At 41.9% G+C, this 16,059-nt stretch overlaps 1 protein-coding gene across 2 annotated transcripts in view; it reads left to right on the top strand.

The window, feature by feature from the left end:
- NELL2 (neural EGFL like 2) overlaps positions 1–16,059 on the top strand; it is a 265,794-nt gene that overhangs the window by 99,277 nt on the left and 150,458 nt on the right. For both annotated transcript variants that reach the window (XM_036889431.2, XM_036889429.2), the window contains exons 10-11: positions 5,792–5,883; positions 8,905–9,007. In XM_036889431.2, the coding sequence (XP_036745326.2) occupies positions 5,792–5,883; positions 8,905–9,007 (195 nt within the window). The remainder of the gene's footprint in view (positions 1–5,791; positions 5,884–8,904; positions 9,008–16,059) is intronic.

Here is a 16,059-nt window from a genome sequence, read left to right as displayed (position 1 = left end):
TCTGACTGAACAGGCTGTGCGTCGGACAGTTCTGGGTAACATAATTCACACAAAGCATGATGTGAGTGGTGTTTCTGGAGTTGTGCAAACAGTAGCATATACCAGTCAGAGTTAATATGCATTTGCCATTGGTTAACATGAAGAACATAAGATACTTGTAGTGCTGTGGGATAGTCTGATTTCATGGGGGCCCAGAGTGCAGAGTGGTAAGACTGTGTGAGTGAATTAATATCCATCTTCCTAGAACCTTCAGGTCTTAAAAATATGTATGTGCAATATGCTCAATACATCACTTAGCATAATCTTTGAAAATATAGCTTTATGATATAATTCTGCTTTAAATTAGTAAATGATTTGGGGCATAGAGACCCAGAGTTATGTCACAAGAAACTTAATGCTGTATATGCAATCCAGCTTTCCCCAAACTGGGAAAGATGTGAAGGCTGACCATGAACATGTGAATGAATGCACTTGAATTAAAGAAGAAATCGATACAGAAAAACAATTATTGCTTATTGTTTTGTTGAGGCCGTGTTTCCTTTCCTTTGTTCTCTGCTGGGCCTAGGTGTTTCCGCCTAGGTGTTCTGCAGGTGTCCTGCTGGGCTGTGGTAGCGACACTCACTATCACCGCTGAGGCTTTCCCCTGCCTGTCACAGCGCTGGGCTTGGTTAAAATCAGGGCACAGGCCTCGCCTTCTCTCTGTCCTCTGTTTCGACACTTGATCTCTCCAGGACTCACTTCCTCATTGTGCCTTCTGCTTGCCTAGGGACCTCATTTTGATAAGCTATCTGACTTTTTCCTTAACGTGGATCAGCAGTTTTTAAATGTGTCCATTTTCCCACTTCACAATTTATTTGTTTTGTGTTGCACTTTTTCATGCCCTTCTAAGCAACCTGTCCTTGTAAACTAGACATTTTTGTGGTTAAGGTGAATTAACGTGACAGGCCCCTGAGCTGGGCACCCTGCACTGTGCTTCCAGTTTCTCGCCTCTGCCCTGTCCGGGCCCCTGGAGCCCGGCTCCTGCTGACTGCATTGGTCTGGTCTCCTTGCCAGCTGGCTTTGGGTGGGGTTTGCCTTCAGGGGCAGTGGCAGGAAGTCGGGAAGCAGGAGGCAAGTCAGGGGCCATCTCTCTCCCCTGCTTCTCTGCCCTGGGCTGCATTTCTGGTGGTCAGCTGTCTCCCATGATTATGGTGTCCACAGGGCAGCCCCTCTCCCATACCACTGGCTTACACGGGCCCCAGGAAAACCGTTTCCTGTCCTTGTTCCTTAGCCCTAGGGTGACATGTTTTCCCGGTACTGCGGACTCTGCTCCTTTGCCCATCCTTGTCTGTCTCCTCAGCCTTGATCCAGGTGATTCCCTCCCAGGAGTTCATCGTTCAGTCTCATGTTTACGTATAAATCATGGACTTCTCAGTTAGGGGACTTCATTTGGCTTTTGCTGTAGTTAGTTGTATACGGGTCTGTCTGCCCACCTAAATAGTGAGGGCAGGAATCGTGTCTCATTCATCTCTGAATCTTAGTACCTAACAGCCTACCTGGCATGTAGGAGGAGCTCAGTATGTATGTTATGTGTATTAATAAATTAAGATGAATCCTACTCCATCAGTCTACCCTTCAGTCCTAGAAACATCCTGGTAGTATTTTCAGGATCCCTTGTTTCTTAGAAATGATTACAGACTTCCGCCCTAAGGAGACCAGGGCAGGCGTACCCTGCTGGCATTACTGGGCATTGGGGGTGAACCTCAGAACTGCAGAGAACTACAGCAGCTGATCAAAAGAGAAGCGAGACAAAAATCACTCACTTTGGATTCTCCGTAAGCAGAGCTCACCCTGTTTGTGCTCACTGCGTGGAAGGAAATGAAGCAACTGTGATCTCATTCGCTTCTGTGTCTTGTCCCTGGCCAGGTCCATCTGGTGCCCTATTGTCCCCAGTTGCCTCTTTGACTCTTGAATTAAGAGTTTAGAACAGAAGGTCCATCTGCCGTGCCTGAATGCTAAATTATCACAAGACTTTGTGTAAGGAGAATTTACCCTTGCATTTCTTTAGTTCTAACAAAGAGTTGGAGCGTCAGTTCTTTTCTTCAGCATACCCTTGGAGTTGAATAGGCTGCAGTTACCATGTCATGGAATTTAATAGGCTTAGAAACCTTTGAATGGCAGATGCTGAATAGAAGTAAGAAGGTTTTATTTATTCCCATTATCTTATAAAACATGGTACTTACTAAGTATAATGGAAAACACAAAATGCCAGATCATGGTATTTGGAAGTTACTGGATTTCATAAGAAAAAAAGCACACTCTTAAAATTACATGTTGGACAGATATGTTTTACAAACAATCAGGATCTTTAAATGCTGTTTTAATTCATAATGTGATAGTGTGCCTCTGATAAATCTGTAGTTTCACTTTGAATATTCATGAGTGAGCCAGCTTTTGAGTAATATAATTTGCGTAAGCAAGTTGTACTCTTTTCCAGCAAGCTCCAAATATTTAAAATCAATTCACTGGTGATGTACATTATGTGGTAAAATTAGTTAATAAAGACTGAGTAAGGAGATCCGTTGAAGGATGGCATTTTAGAACCGTGCACGCCTTCCGTTATTTAAATGTGCAGCTTTTAAATAATCAGTTCATTTTTCAGAGAAGATGAAAGAGGGCTTACATTTTAAATATGAATATTTATGCAGCCATATGTATTAATAAAAGCATGTCTGACTTCTTTGTTAGCAATTATTATAGGCAACTTGATAGTTTTTCTTTTTCAAAATAATGTTGCAAAATCTTTTTTTTTTTTTAACAAACCACTTATATTAGGATGCTGTCCTTTGAGTTCTGTTTACTCAATGAAAAGTTCTGTGTGCACAGTATGAATTCAGGTTCCAAGGCCCATGAATAGAAGGGGTTAGAGAGCCATGAGGGACGGCCTTTCAGGTGAGGGATCTGAGCAGAGACCTGTGATGTGAGAGATGGCCAGGCCGACGTGGACGGGAGCACATTCTCAGCAGAGGGGGAACGAACACCATGAGAATAAAGCAAGCTTATTAGCATGTTTGAGCAAGGCTGGTGTGGCTGGAGCAGGTGATACCCGGGAATTGGTTACTCGAGAGGAACCTGGGACGTCCACAGCAGTCCGCTTACTTGATGTCCATTCAGAAATAAACCCTGATGAAATCCTCTCTGGTTTTCAGACCATCTATCTTTTCTTAGATGCTGGCTATAGAGCTAACTATGAGGTGTTTCATGACAGCCTCATGTGATATGTTCTTTAACAGTCTTATTTTATCTGCCCAATAATTACACAGAAGTAGATTTCATTCCTACAAATGAGAAAAATTTGCTTTTGCTCCCATTTTCTTGAAAACAGTCGCCCTCTTCTAACTTTTCCTTAACATTTGACAGAGATATGGATTTAAAAATAATTTCAAAAGTGTTCTTTTTTTAACTCCAATATGGATAAACAACATTGGAAGTATGAGAATAAACATAAAAGCTGTTCTATGTTGAAGAAATGAAAAGATAGTGATAAAAACTGGTAAAGTGGAAAATGAATGCTCCATCTTAACGTTTAGTTACCCAGCATGATTATTTTGTCATTATGATGGTTATCTCATTTCTCATTTTATAGTCTAATTTTTGCTCATATCAAGAAGCTATTGATTTTCATGTATTTTTTTGTATCCATACACTTTACTGTAATACCTTATTGCTTATAATTTTCAATTGATCCATTGGAATGTCTATGGATTCTTTATTTTTTATCAATACTGTTGATATACAGTATTATATTGGTTTCAAATATACAACTCAGTGGTTCAACAGTTACCCATATTATTAAATCCTCACCCCCTCTAGTGCAGTTACCATCTGTCAACATAGAAGATGTTACAGAACCATTGGCCATATTCTCCATGTTGCACTACCATCCCCGTGACTAACTTATGTTATCGTTGAGATTTTGTGTTTCTTTATCCCCTTCACCTATTTCACCCACCTACCCCTACCCAGCTCCTCCCCATGGTAATACTAGTCCCTTCTCAGTGTCTGTGAGTCTACTGCTCTTTTGTTCATTTTGTTTTGTTTTGTTTTAAGATTCCACATACCGTGAAATAAGCAAAAATCTTATTTATTAGGGCAGAGTGCTAATAAGATAACCCAATGATTTTTTAATTTTTATTATTTTATTTTGGTAACATTAATCTACAATTACATGAGAAACATTATGTTTACTAGGCTCCCCCCTTCATCAAATCCCCCCTGCAAACCCCATTACAGTCACTGTCCATCAGCGCAGTAAGATGCTGTAGAATCACTACTTGTCTTCTCTGTGTTGCACAGCCCTCCCCATGCTCCCCCACACTATACATGCTAATCGTAATGCCCCATTTCTTTCTCCCACCCTTATCCCTCCCTTCCCACCCATCCTCCCCAGTCCCTTTCCCTTTGGTAGCTGTTGTCCATTCTTGGGTTCTGTGATTCTGCTGCTGTTTTGTTCCTTCAGTTTTTTCTCTGTTCTTATACTCCACATATGAGTGAAATCATTTGGTATTTGTCTTTCTCTGCCTGGCTTATTTCACTGAGCATAATCCCCTCTAGCTCCATCCATGTTGTTGCAAATGGTAGGATCTGTTTTCTTCTTATGGCTGAGTAATATTCCATTGTGTATGTACCACATCTTCTTTATCCATTCATCTACTGATGGACACTTAGATAACCCAATGATTTTAAAGGTAATAGAAATATATAAATTCTGAAGAGGGAAAGACTTTTTTCAAATTCATACCAGGGAATTAAAAGAAAATGTACACATCCATTTTGTAAAGTCTGTGTTGTTAAAATGAGAATTGGATTTAGGAAACAGGCTAACAAACCACTTACATCTTTTCCTATCAGAGACTGTCACTTCCAATGGCCTTTCTCTAGGTGCTGCGGGGTCCAAAATGTGTACAGTGTGGGGTGCCTTTCAGTGCAGAAGGGGGTTCAGAGTCTTCAGTGTCTAAGCCAGAGAAGGATGCTGAAGGCCGAGCTTCATTAGCTTCAGAGTAACTCTCTGTGTAGGTCACCTTGGTAGTGTGAAGCCTTCATTTCAAAGCAAACAAACAATTCCTGTTGGTAAAATGTTTGTGTGAATTGCAAATATTTTCAGAGTCCCAAAAAGTATGTGATACTTTCTATGCATTTTCACCAACTGGAAGTGTTTTCCCTATCACATCTGAAGTTCTGTTTTAAAAGTTGGATCATGGTGGAGGCAAGGCAGGCCCCGCGAAGAGCTCTCCGCACCCTCGGAGGCGCCCTGATCCGCGTGCACTCACAGACAAAGTAGTACTAACCCAGGACACCTACAGTTTACATGTATGTGCTGGAATTAAAATAGCTTCTTTCTAGTTTCATTTTAAAATTCTTTAATTGTCTGTAAAAATGAACTTCTCCCGTATTTGCGCTGCCCCTGGCTTCAGCTGCTCTGAGCACTTGCTTACCACGCGCTCAGTAGGTTGTCATCTCGCTGCCAGGAAATTGGCCGCAAGTCTGCTCACTGGCTCCCCTTTTTCTCAGTCTAATTCCGACTCGCCATTGTTCTTATCCTTTTTGTACCGTATTCTACTCTCTGAGCTTAGTGGACGTGACAGTGCTGGAGCCTGCGTGGGCCTCATGTCAGATTGAATTTAGGTTTATAGATGCTCAAGCCCCTCGAAAAGGCGTAAGAACAAGCAAAATTGTTGCAAAATGATCTGAATGCCTCTGAAATGTTTTTGTGAAGAAAAATAAATGTATGTATGTTTTTTTTATTTCAAAGCAATATGCCAGTTTCAAGGACGAACCTACTTTGAAGGAGAGAGAAATACCGTCTATTCCTCTTCTGGAGCTTGTGTTCTCTATGAGTGCAAGGTAGGCAAATCTTCATGGGTCTTTCGAAATTCCTTCAATCATATAAACACAGAAAATGTTTCTCTAACAGCTCATCCTTGTAATAATTTTAAAACTTCTGAGGCAAAGGGAAAATTGAGGATGTACTTCAAATGTACAGAAATTTCCATTACTTTTGCAGACATGTAAATTAATGTTATAAAATAATTTTTCCTATAACTAAAAATGTTGCTATATCCAGTGAAAGTTCCATGAAGTTGTCATAGTTTCCAAATTCAAACTATGTCCTTGTTTGCTGTTGTGAAGAAAATGTAGATAAAGTCAGACTCAGACCTTTGTCACTCATGGCTTTTGATCCACGTGAGTGATGTGCAGTGGAAAGCAAAGCATAAAACTTACCCAATAAAAATTAGCTATTGGATGGAAGTGAGATGAATTTGATCTTAATCTCCTTGGTGAGAATATTTTAAACAATTTGAAAGGGAATTCTTTATGAATTTTCTTCCATGGTCTCTTGAAGTTTGCTTCTGAAGGAAATGAAGATTCTTTTCTCTCCTCTTTGACCTGCTAATTCAAAGAGTAAATGTGTTCATAATACTTTTCATATTTGCCTTTTATAAACTATAATGTTGTATATCAAGCCATGTTCTCTTTGAAGAAACTGTCTACATAGAAAGTGTCTGCTTTCAGGCTTCATTTACATTTGGTCCTTACTTCTCCTCTTTAAATGTCTCCCCTACATTGGTTTTGAGGATGACTCAGGAGGTATAGGTTACGTAGAAAACTAAGATAGATGGCTTACTCTGCTAGCATCACCAATCAACCATGAGCATTTGTATGATAGTGTTGGGGAAAGGAAAGTCTTAAGAATTTTACCAATATAAACTGGCGGAAGCAAGCTGTACGCTTCATCTTAAGTTGGAAGTCCTTTTGGGTAAACCAGGAGGAGACAATAGAGGCAAGACTGTGACAGATTTGATTCCCAGAACGTGAAAGCTCTCATTTCTTCATGCCCATTCCAAAGTATTCTAGCTTCTCCTTTTGGCTTTAAACTGGCTGTCCTGTGGTCTAGGTTGCCATCTTAAAGATAAGGGAGCTGAGGTATAGGAACATTAACATGAATTGCTGAGCCTGTATTTCAGGATGGATTTATTATCAGCGTCCCTACACCAGTGTGGCTTTGGTGGAGTAGGGCCACGATAAATACAATGATTGGAAGACCTAGAGTGAGCACTAATGACTCCAAATGGAAACAAAGAAATCAGAGAAAAGTTACTTTAGGGAAGATGGAAAACATTTTTCAGCTGGTTTCTAATGATAAACCTCCAACTTTGAAATATCAACTCTAATTAAAAACCTTGAGGGCATTTGAAGTTCTTCTCCCTAACGTGTATGTGTGTGTATTCTTTTCATTTGATCAGTTTGTTCCATAATATTGATAATTATGGTATAGAAATTTGCTGGGGTAGTTGCCCACTTGATTTTAAAATAGCAATAAAATGATTTCACTTTAAAAATTGGTTTAGAGAGGAGCCTGTAGAGGCAGGTACTTGGTAAATATTAAGCAAGTAATAAATATTACCGTTTTTTACTCAAACAAAAGACGCCATTCCCTAACCTCTTAAAACTGTGCTGACCAATAAAAAATATCATACAAGTCACAAACGTAATTTTTATTGGGCTAAATTTTCCATGTTTAACCCCATATAGCCAAAGTATTACCACTTTTAACATGTAGTCATTTTAAAGTCTTTTGTCATGCTAAGCCTTCAAAATGGTGTCTGCATTTTACATTTACGGTGTTGAAAGCGTCGTGTGGCCAGAGGCTGCTGATGGTACAGCACAGTTCTGCGGGATTAGCATGAGCTTTCGTAGTTCTTGACATTAAGGGCTTCCATTGCTTCTTCTCCCTTGAGGCCCCTTAGCCCCTGTGTTCACACCTGTGCGTAACTGACAGCCCTGTCATGCTCCCATTTCCTGGGCTGCCAATCTCAGTCCTTTATTGTTCCTTCACTGTCAGTTTTGTGGCCTTGAACACATGTTCTGGGGGCCTGTGACTTTAATAGTAACAGAGAAACCCTGTGGATGTGAAAATAAGATTACCAGAATGGATATTACTGTCAAACTGAAGGAAGACTAGCATTTGACTTCTCTGTATACGTGACCTGCCACTCTCCTGATAAGAGATTTTGATGATTTAGAGAAGGTCCTTTCCACGGATAAGCCAGGGAGAGGGAGATGCTAAAATGAGTACTTGTTCTGTAAAAGGGGTACTTACAGAAGTGGCATCTCAGAATCTAAGCTGTTGAGCAATATTAAAATGGAAGCCCATGAGTTCCAACAGCTCTTTATTACTTACATGCTGGTAAGTATAGTAGGACATCGTTGATGACCCTTGCTTTTTCGAGATTGGAGGTTTACAGTATAGAAGCTGGATATTTGCTTTTATCAGAGAAGTGTTTTGTATTTTGGTTTCTCCTTGAGAAGGATTTTGGTTGCTTGAACTATAGTCATTTTATATTGATTTATTCATTCATTCAAGAAATACTTCTAAGTGCTAATTGCATGCCAGAAAATATACAAAGCATTCATTCACAATGGACATAAATTCTACTTCCATTCTCCGTACCATTTTGTGGATTCCCAACATTCCTGAGAATCTCCAACAGTTTAGAGAACTTTGAATGAGAATATTTAGAAGCTCGGTTTTACTTGCAGCTGTTTCCACGGGTGCTGTGGATCTGTTTCAAGCTGTGTCTCTGCCGTGGTGTCACCTGGGTGTGCAGCATGCTGTAGAACTAGCAGGAATCTCGGACCACCCAGATGTCCGGCACGGTGCAGGCACGGCCGCAGTGTGGTGCACAGCCATTCCCAGTGGTGATGCGATGTCACTTAGCAAGCAAGCTTGTGGCCTGTGCAGAGGGTCTCAGGATGGCAATTCTGCCCTCATCTCAGAAGAGCCCTCTCGGACTCTGGATCTGGAAACTTCTTAGTAGGTCCTAGTGGAGAGGTTTGAAGCCTTTGTTTTCTGCTGTCTGACAGGACCAAAGCATGAAGCTGGCTGAGAGTCCAGGCTGCCCCGTCTTGGATTGCGCAGAGTCTCATCAGATTACCCTGTCCCACAGCTGTTGCAAAGTTTGTAAAGGTAAGACTGTTTTGTGAAATGAAATCTATGTGCCTGAGTCATTCTAGGAGGCTATGTCCAGTACATGAAATAGAAGTCCCTATAAGGAGCTTATTTCCCTAAATGCTTTCCTAATTTAGCACTCAGTAGGGAGTCACAAAATACTGATTAAAGCTGTGGCATCAACACTGCGACGCCCCAGGCGTCCTGCGGGTGTCCCACACCTGAGCAAGCACTGGCTCTGAACTTCGGTCTGTGTGCTGCTTCTGAGTCGGACGACCCCGCTGAAGAAACTTACACAGGGTACGCTTATCTTATTGGCTTCTTTCTTCCTTCTGCTTCTCCTTTCATTTCTCTTCAGTTTGTGTTTACAACGGACTTAGCATAATTTCCATCTTGATCACTTTGGATCTGTCTTCTCAGTCCCACTCTCCACATAGAGGCCTCTGTACACAGAGAACAGACGGGCCATCAGACAGGTACTGCTGGTTCTGCATGTCCTGTGGTTGTTAGCCCAGATTCAGGGAGAAGAGGGACCTAGTTTTTAGCTAAACATAAGGGAGCAGTGAAGTTGAGCTGTTCAGAAATGCAGTGGGCTGCCTCAGAGGCAGAGACTTCCTATTACTAAAGGCTCTAAATTTACTATTTTATTATTCAGACATTAAAGGATGATTACTTGAAATTCTTTAAGATACCTACCAGTCACGAAATTATATGCATTTCCTGTACAGATCTTCCTTGACTTATGATGAGGTTATGTCCTAATAAACCCATTCTAAGTTGGAAATCCATTTAATACACCTAACCTCCTGAACATCACAGCTCGGCCCAGCCCACCTCACACGTGTTCAGAACGCTCACCTGAACCCGCACTGGGCACAGCTGTCTCACATGCAGCCTATTTAATAATAAAGTGCTGATTTTCATGTAATGTATTGAATCCTGTGCTGAAAGTAAAAATCAGGTGCAGAAAGGCTGGAAATGCATCCATCGGCTGCGGGCCCTGGTGATGGCCTGGCCACCTGGGAGCCGCGGCGGCCGCCCCGCCCAGCATCACGAGGGAGGGTCTGACTGCACATCACCGGCTCAGGAAAGATCACAATTCAAAATCCAAAGTATCATTTCTACTGATGTGTATCACTTTCATGCCGTTGTAAAGTTGAAAAATTACAAATCGAAACATTTTAAGTTGGGGACCATGTGTATTTCACTGAGATTACACATTTGCGGGTCCATCTCCTTCACTGGGCTGCACCCTGAAGGCAGGCCGGGTCTTACCTTCGTGTCTGTATCCTTAGCACCTAGCATAACTTCGAGGGGGTAGCTGGCGCTCAGACCTGTCGGAATTGTGCTGTGTAACAAACCGCCCTGAATGAGCTGCTTAGCTCTTGTTCAAATAATGGCCTTATGTTGATGCAAAACAAAGCTCGAGTAGAAAAAAGTAACGCAAAGAAACTATAATACATGCAGCATTTTATTTCCTTGTAACTTAATCTGTTAAAAGTAGACACAAGGTCCTCCCCATCCCACTTTTTAGTCAGGTGTTTCTTTTTACCTCCTTCCATCCATTCAGTTAAGAGTCTTAGAGTCTCAGGTCTGTGAAGGCTCTTTGGGAATCTCAGAGTGGTTTACAACTTGGTCTGCCTTTGCGGGAGCTGTCGGGATAGCTCAGCAGCTAAGGAGCACCCTCACAGGGCCTGCACCACACCCGGAACAAAGGGGATTTGATGTGTGGAGTTTGCTATGAGTCAAGAATGCTCATTTTGTTCATTTGACTTGGGAACTGGACTCTCAATCTGAAGCTTGCCTAGAGTTTCTTTGGTAGCCACAGGTAAGGATTCTGGATCTTCCCAAGCTTCAGTGTGCATGCAGACACCCCAGGGATCTTCCTGAATGCAGACCCCGCTTCAGTAGGTCTGGGGCGAGCCAAGAATCTGCGTGTCTGATAAGCTCCCAGATTCCGCTGCTGGTTAGTGGGACCACACTCGAGCTCTTACCTGTGGCTGTGTCACAAACTGCCCTGCAGCTCAGAGGCTTAGGCAGCCACGCTGTATTACCTTCTGCAGTATCGTAGGTCAGGGATTCAGACAGGGGCCCTTCTGCCCCACATAGTGGTAACCGGGGTCACCCAGCTGGGCTGGGCTAGAACGTTCAGGATGGCCTCACTCTAATGGGGCCCATCTTAGTAGGAATGGCGGGAAGGCTGGGCACAGCCGGGACTCCCTGCTCCGCATAACTCCAGGACCTCTCCCTGCAGTCTCTCTCCATCAGGTAGTAGTAGTCAGGCTTCCTAAATGGTGGCTTGGGGCTCCTCCAGACTAGACATGTGCCTGTAGCATCAGTTCTCTGTATCCCGATGGTGTGCACAGGTGTGAGTCAACCCAGGTTCAAGGGGAGGGGAGAGAGACCCCCCACAAAAAGGAAGTTGCAAGTTTATGGCCATCGGTAACCCACCAGCAGCGTCCAGGGGTGACTTGGGGGATCAGGGAGGTGAACAGCACTGACGTCAGAGGAGACCAGCTAGGCCAGGACCTGGGTGCGGAGCTGAGACAGAGTCGTTCAGAGGCCAAGAGAAGCCCTGCTCACATCCATTCACTGTTAAAAGAGCCCTGGCATTTTGCAAACAGCAAGAAATGGAAAAGCTACAAAAATTGTTATATTTAAATTGTTTATATGACACTTTAAAATACAATGACAAAATGTATTTTGACCTACACCCCTTCCACCTGAGATTGCGATACAATTGATAGATGGAGTCTTGCTATCAGCATTAAAAAAAAAAACCTCTCTGATAAATTTTCCTATACAGCCAAGATTGAGAACCACTGGCTTAGAGAATACTGGAACTGAAATTGGATGAATTGGCCTTTCTTGATACATTTAGCACCATTTATAACAAAACTTGCTTCAATTTCTGACCAAGAATATATAGAATAAACAAATGAGTTCTCCTGGCATTCTTTGACTTATAAACTAAGAAAAAAAATGTCAAGTTCTCAAGGCTTACATTTCGTCAACCCCTGCACATACATTTTGACAAACTCATTTGTAATAAAATTGGCTTCCAGTTTCCAGGCCTGTCTGCCTAGTGCTAAACACACTGTGTTCACATCTGACAAAGCACATTGTCCAATAAAGGTTGGTAAATACTCCCTGAGGGCAGAGCATGAGATTAAAGTGGTGACCTTTCCGCTTCAGGCCCAGCCAGTGGTTGAAAACCCAGCTGTTCACCAAAATAAGGCTCATTAGGCACCAAATCCAGTCCAAGCAAGACTGTCCCCTGAGTTCCCCGCGGCTGGCTGTCCTCTGTTGCAGCGGCTCAGAAGTGGTGTGGGAGAAATGCTCCTTCACATCTGTCACCCTTGAGTGCTCTTTCAAGGAAGCTCATGACGTGGCAGAGACTCAGTGATTGGGGAGGACTCCAACCAGAAAGATGGGGCAATGACACCCTGTGGTTCTCCTGTCTGCAGCCCTTCCTGGTCCTCTCCTCCCTTGGCGGCCCACTTCCCTGCTCACAGTACCACCGAGTCCGGTTCGCCGGATGGCCCACCTCAGTCTGCCCTTGCTTCGTTGTGCCTTATAATTGCAGGTGGGAAGGGGGGTCCATGTGCAGGAGATGGTTCTCTGTCGACTCCTGGGTAATCCACAGTTTCCCACATCATTCAATTATGACTTCATGGTTCTTGTTTTCTGGGTATTACTAATAACATTAATTACTGCCAGTCAACTCATTTTTAAAAAAAATTAGTTTCATGCCTAAGCAGTGGTACCCACGAAATAATGGGATTATTTGTTATTGCTGTCAGTACTTTTAAAAAAATGTTCTCCATGTACATGAACCACCCTTTGGGAAGATCAGGATAATCCGTCATCTAGCAAACTATCCTAAATACGTTAGCATTCTTTTAGGTGCGAGTGATAAAACAGCCAATCCAACCCACCGAAGCAGGACAGGAGCATGGGGGGTGCGGGGGACATGGGGTGGGGGGTGGGGCTCCAGTGGGGGGCGCTGGGAGGATGGGGGTTGTGGGGAGGGCTGGGGGTGCTGGGGGTGCGGGGAGTGCAGGGGGCTGCGGGGGGCTGACAGCGGGGTTCATCCAAAGGATGATGCGGTTGGGTTTTCTTTCCACAAAATTGAGGAAGAGATGCTTGTAGGCAAGACCAACACATATTCATCTCAAAATTATTATTTTCTCTTTCTCCTGGTTATTGTGTATAATCTTTACATTGTTCTTGCTCATAACCTTTTGTGTCCACCCGTTCCTATACAACCAGTTATAGAGAAATACATATTAATATTTTATAGAAAGATCTGCACTTAGTAAAAGACACAGAACTCCACACAATCTTGAAAAGCTTACAAGATCCTTCGGATGAAATCCAAAGGAAGAGGTAGAAGAGGGGCTAGACTGTGTCAGATCGCTGATCCGTCCATCTACACCAAATACCAGTTTTCTCCTAGGATAGGTACCTCGACATATTTGGTTTGTTGCTTTTTAGTAATACTCTTGTTTTGATCACTAACAATTCTTACACTGTTATGCTCTTACATAGGTGATCCCATTTGAACCTTACATTTTTGCAAGGTGGATATTATCGTAATTTTACAGATGAGAAAATCTGAAGGTTTAGAAAGGTTAATTAACTTACACAGCTAGTGGTTTTCATAGCCAGTAAGTGGTAGAGATCAGATATAACTCCAGGTCTTCCAACTCCAAAATTCAGGCACACATGAGTAGGAATGCAACTGTGAAGGTGATAGAAATACAGTTTATTGAAGTTATTCAACTCTGATTTTTTGAAGTTATTCCCTATGGATTGGAAACAACCCACTTTAATTGGGTCTGAATTTTCTAAATTCAATAGTGAGCCTTTTGACCCTGGCATTTTGTATCTAAGTAAAACCACTAATAGATTCAGTCAGTTTATTTGTTGTGATAATAAATCAAAATAGCTGTCTGACATTGTTTAGAGTAAATTAGAATTTGATTGACGAAATTTTCAGTTTTCAAGTCTCTGGGTTAATAAAAAAAACCAATCTGATAAAAAGTAAGGTGCTCCTTTGCTGAACCTGAAGCAGTGGAGGGAGGATCGCACTGTGTCTCACGGTCGGGGCATCGCGGCAGTTGGACCCTGCACGGTGTGTGCGTCATGTGTGATGCCCGGCTGAGGGGTCTCCCCGCCACTCACGCAGGTCTGGAGATGGGATGTAACAGAGGCGACACACGGGTGAACAGTGAGGGCATAGATGGGCGGAGTCTGAAAAATGGGAGGAGGGAAAATGCAGCAAAGTAAAAAGTTGGAGGACAGTTTTGTAAAATATAAACGTGATAGAAAATAAAAATGCATTAGGAACTGTACCTGTTCAGAGCCACCGGCCTCTACAAGTTGGAAACATTTCAGGTTATACTAAGATTCAGAACACGATCCCAATTCTCTGTGTATCTTAAGGAGTGGACCAGTGTTGTTTTAGTAACTTTGTTTTAACTTACAATAAATATGACATGGCTTTTTTGGAGTGGATAGACAATATGCTGTGCTCTTGGGATAGAGAATGAAGATGACTTTTTAGCTGAAATTATCCCCCCTCAGACATTGTACAAAGACAGTAGAATACCTCTGAAGAATGTGGCTCGGTGTAGCCACATGACAAAGAAGGAAATACGGAGATCTTAGGGGAAAATGTTTTTAACTTCTCCTTGTAAGAATGAACTCTTTTTTACTTCTAAACGTTTAGCCTTAATCATGAGAATTTAAATTGTGAAGACTTGTCAAGAAATGTTAAGTTGTAAAGTGACTTAAATGCTGTTATTGACTATTTTTCTGGCATATACCTTTGTTCTATTTTATTTTTGTAGAAATCACTAATTCATTTGATTTTTTCTATGCTATTTATTAATACCATTTCAAGAACATCGTCCTTCTGGAGGCTTATTAAGTCATGTAAACAATATTTTGCTAAGTGTCGTAGTTGCCTTTCGTGGGGGATATATTTTAACTCCAGGGCGGTATTGGAAGAGTCCTGGGGACACCGTTCAGTGCGACAGACCCTGGCCACGGGCGGGACCAGCATGCACCTGCTGGCTGTGCTGAAGCTCAGCCCGCCCTCCCTGAGTGAGCCTCAGCCTTCTGTGGGCATTTGGCTACAAATAAGATGCCAGTGTAGAATTTCCATCATTCTGATTTGCTTAAGTAAAAGTCTTTTCAGGCTACAGGCAGCTGAGTTTATTCTGAACTACATGGAATATATTCTATCAGTCTTCTTTTGTATATGGACTGAAATAATGATTCATGAGACAATGTAAAACTGGATAGATAACTTATCCATCAGGCAATTTGAAAATCGTTTGAGGTGTGTAATTATGTAATTTCCGTTAAATATGGATTCCAGAGCCCAACCTTTTTAGCATCTTAGGTGATCTTTGAACAGGGGATTCACACAGGAAAAAGATATTCTGAGAAATTACACATAATTGGTGTCACTGTTTATAAATTGTTCCATTTTTCTTTCCTCTCATAAAGACTCTGGAATCTGTGAAACCCATGTAATTCATGAAAATCTTCTTCTTCTTTTGGCTGGACATACTTTGTCTTGCAGATTTCTAAAGAAAATTAGATTAAAATGATATAATTTTCATTTTTGAACATGTTTTGACTTTTTTTTTAAGGATGCCAGACTATTTCACTTCTTAAATACCCAAAGTACACCTTTCATCTGACCTGGTCTGTATTACCCATAGTTATTTATAATGTTTAACCCCCAGTTCTCAGGTCACTTTCTTACTATGTTATCTTCTTTACTGTGAAACTGCCTTCTGGGCTCCAATAATCTTTCTTTGTTTCAGATACTTGGGAGACTATAATTAGACTACGAGGCACTAGAAAGCACTTAAGAAGTCAGAAACAAAGGTATATAAGATTAACTTGAGGTAGGAAGTAACTGAGTTAAAAGTAAAGAAAACCTTTTTGGTACATATAGCATATGGTTTTATAAACAATAGATGGAGATACAGGTACAAAAGTTATTTAGGGAAAAATAGCTTCTAAATCAAAGGAAGATATTACTTACGTGG

This window comes from Manis pentadactyla, chromosome 14 (assembly GCF_030020395.1).
Source record: "Manis pentadactyla isolate mManPen7 chromosome 14, mManPen7.hap1, whole genome shotgun sequence".
NCBI lineage: Eukaryota > Metazoa > Chordata > Mammalia > Pholidota > Manidae > Manis > Manis pentadactyla.
The sequence above is the reverse complement of the archived record's forward strand: the minus strand, read 5'-3'. Positions and strand labels throughout refer to the sequence as shown.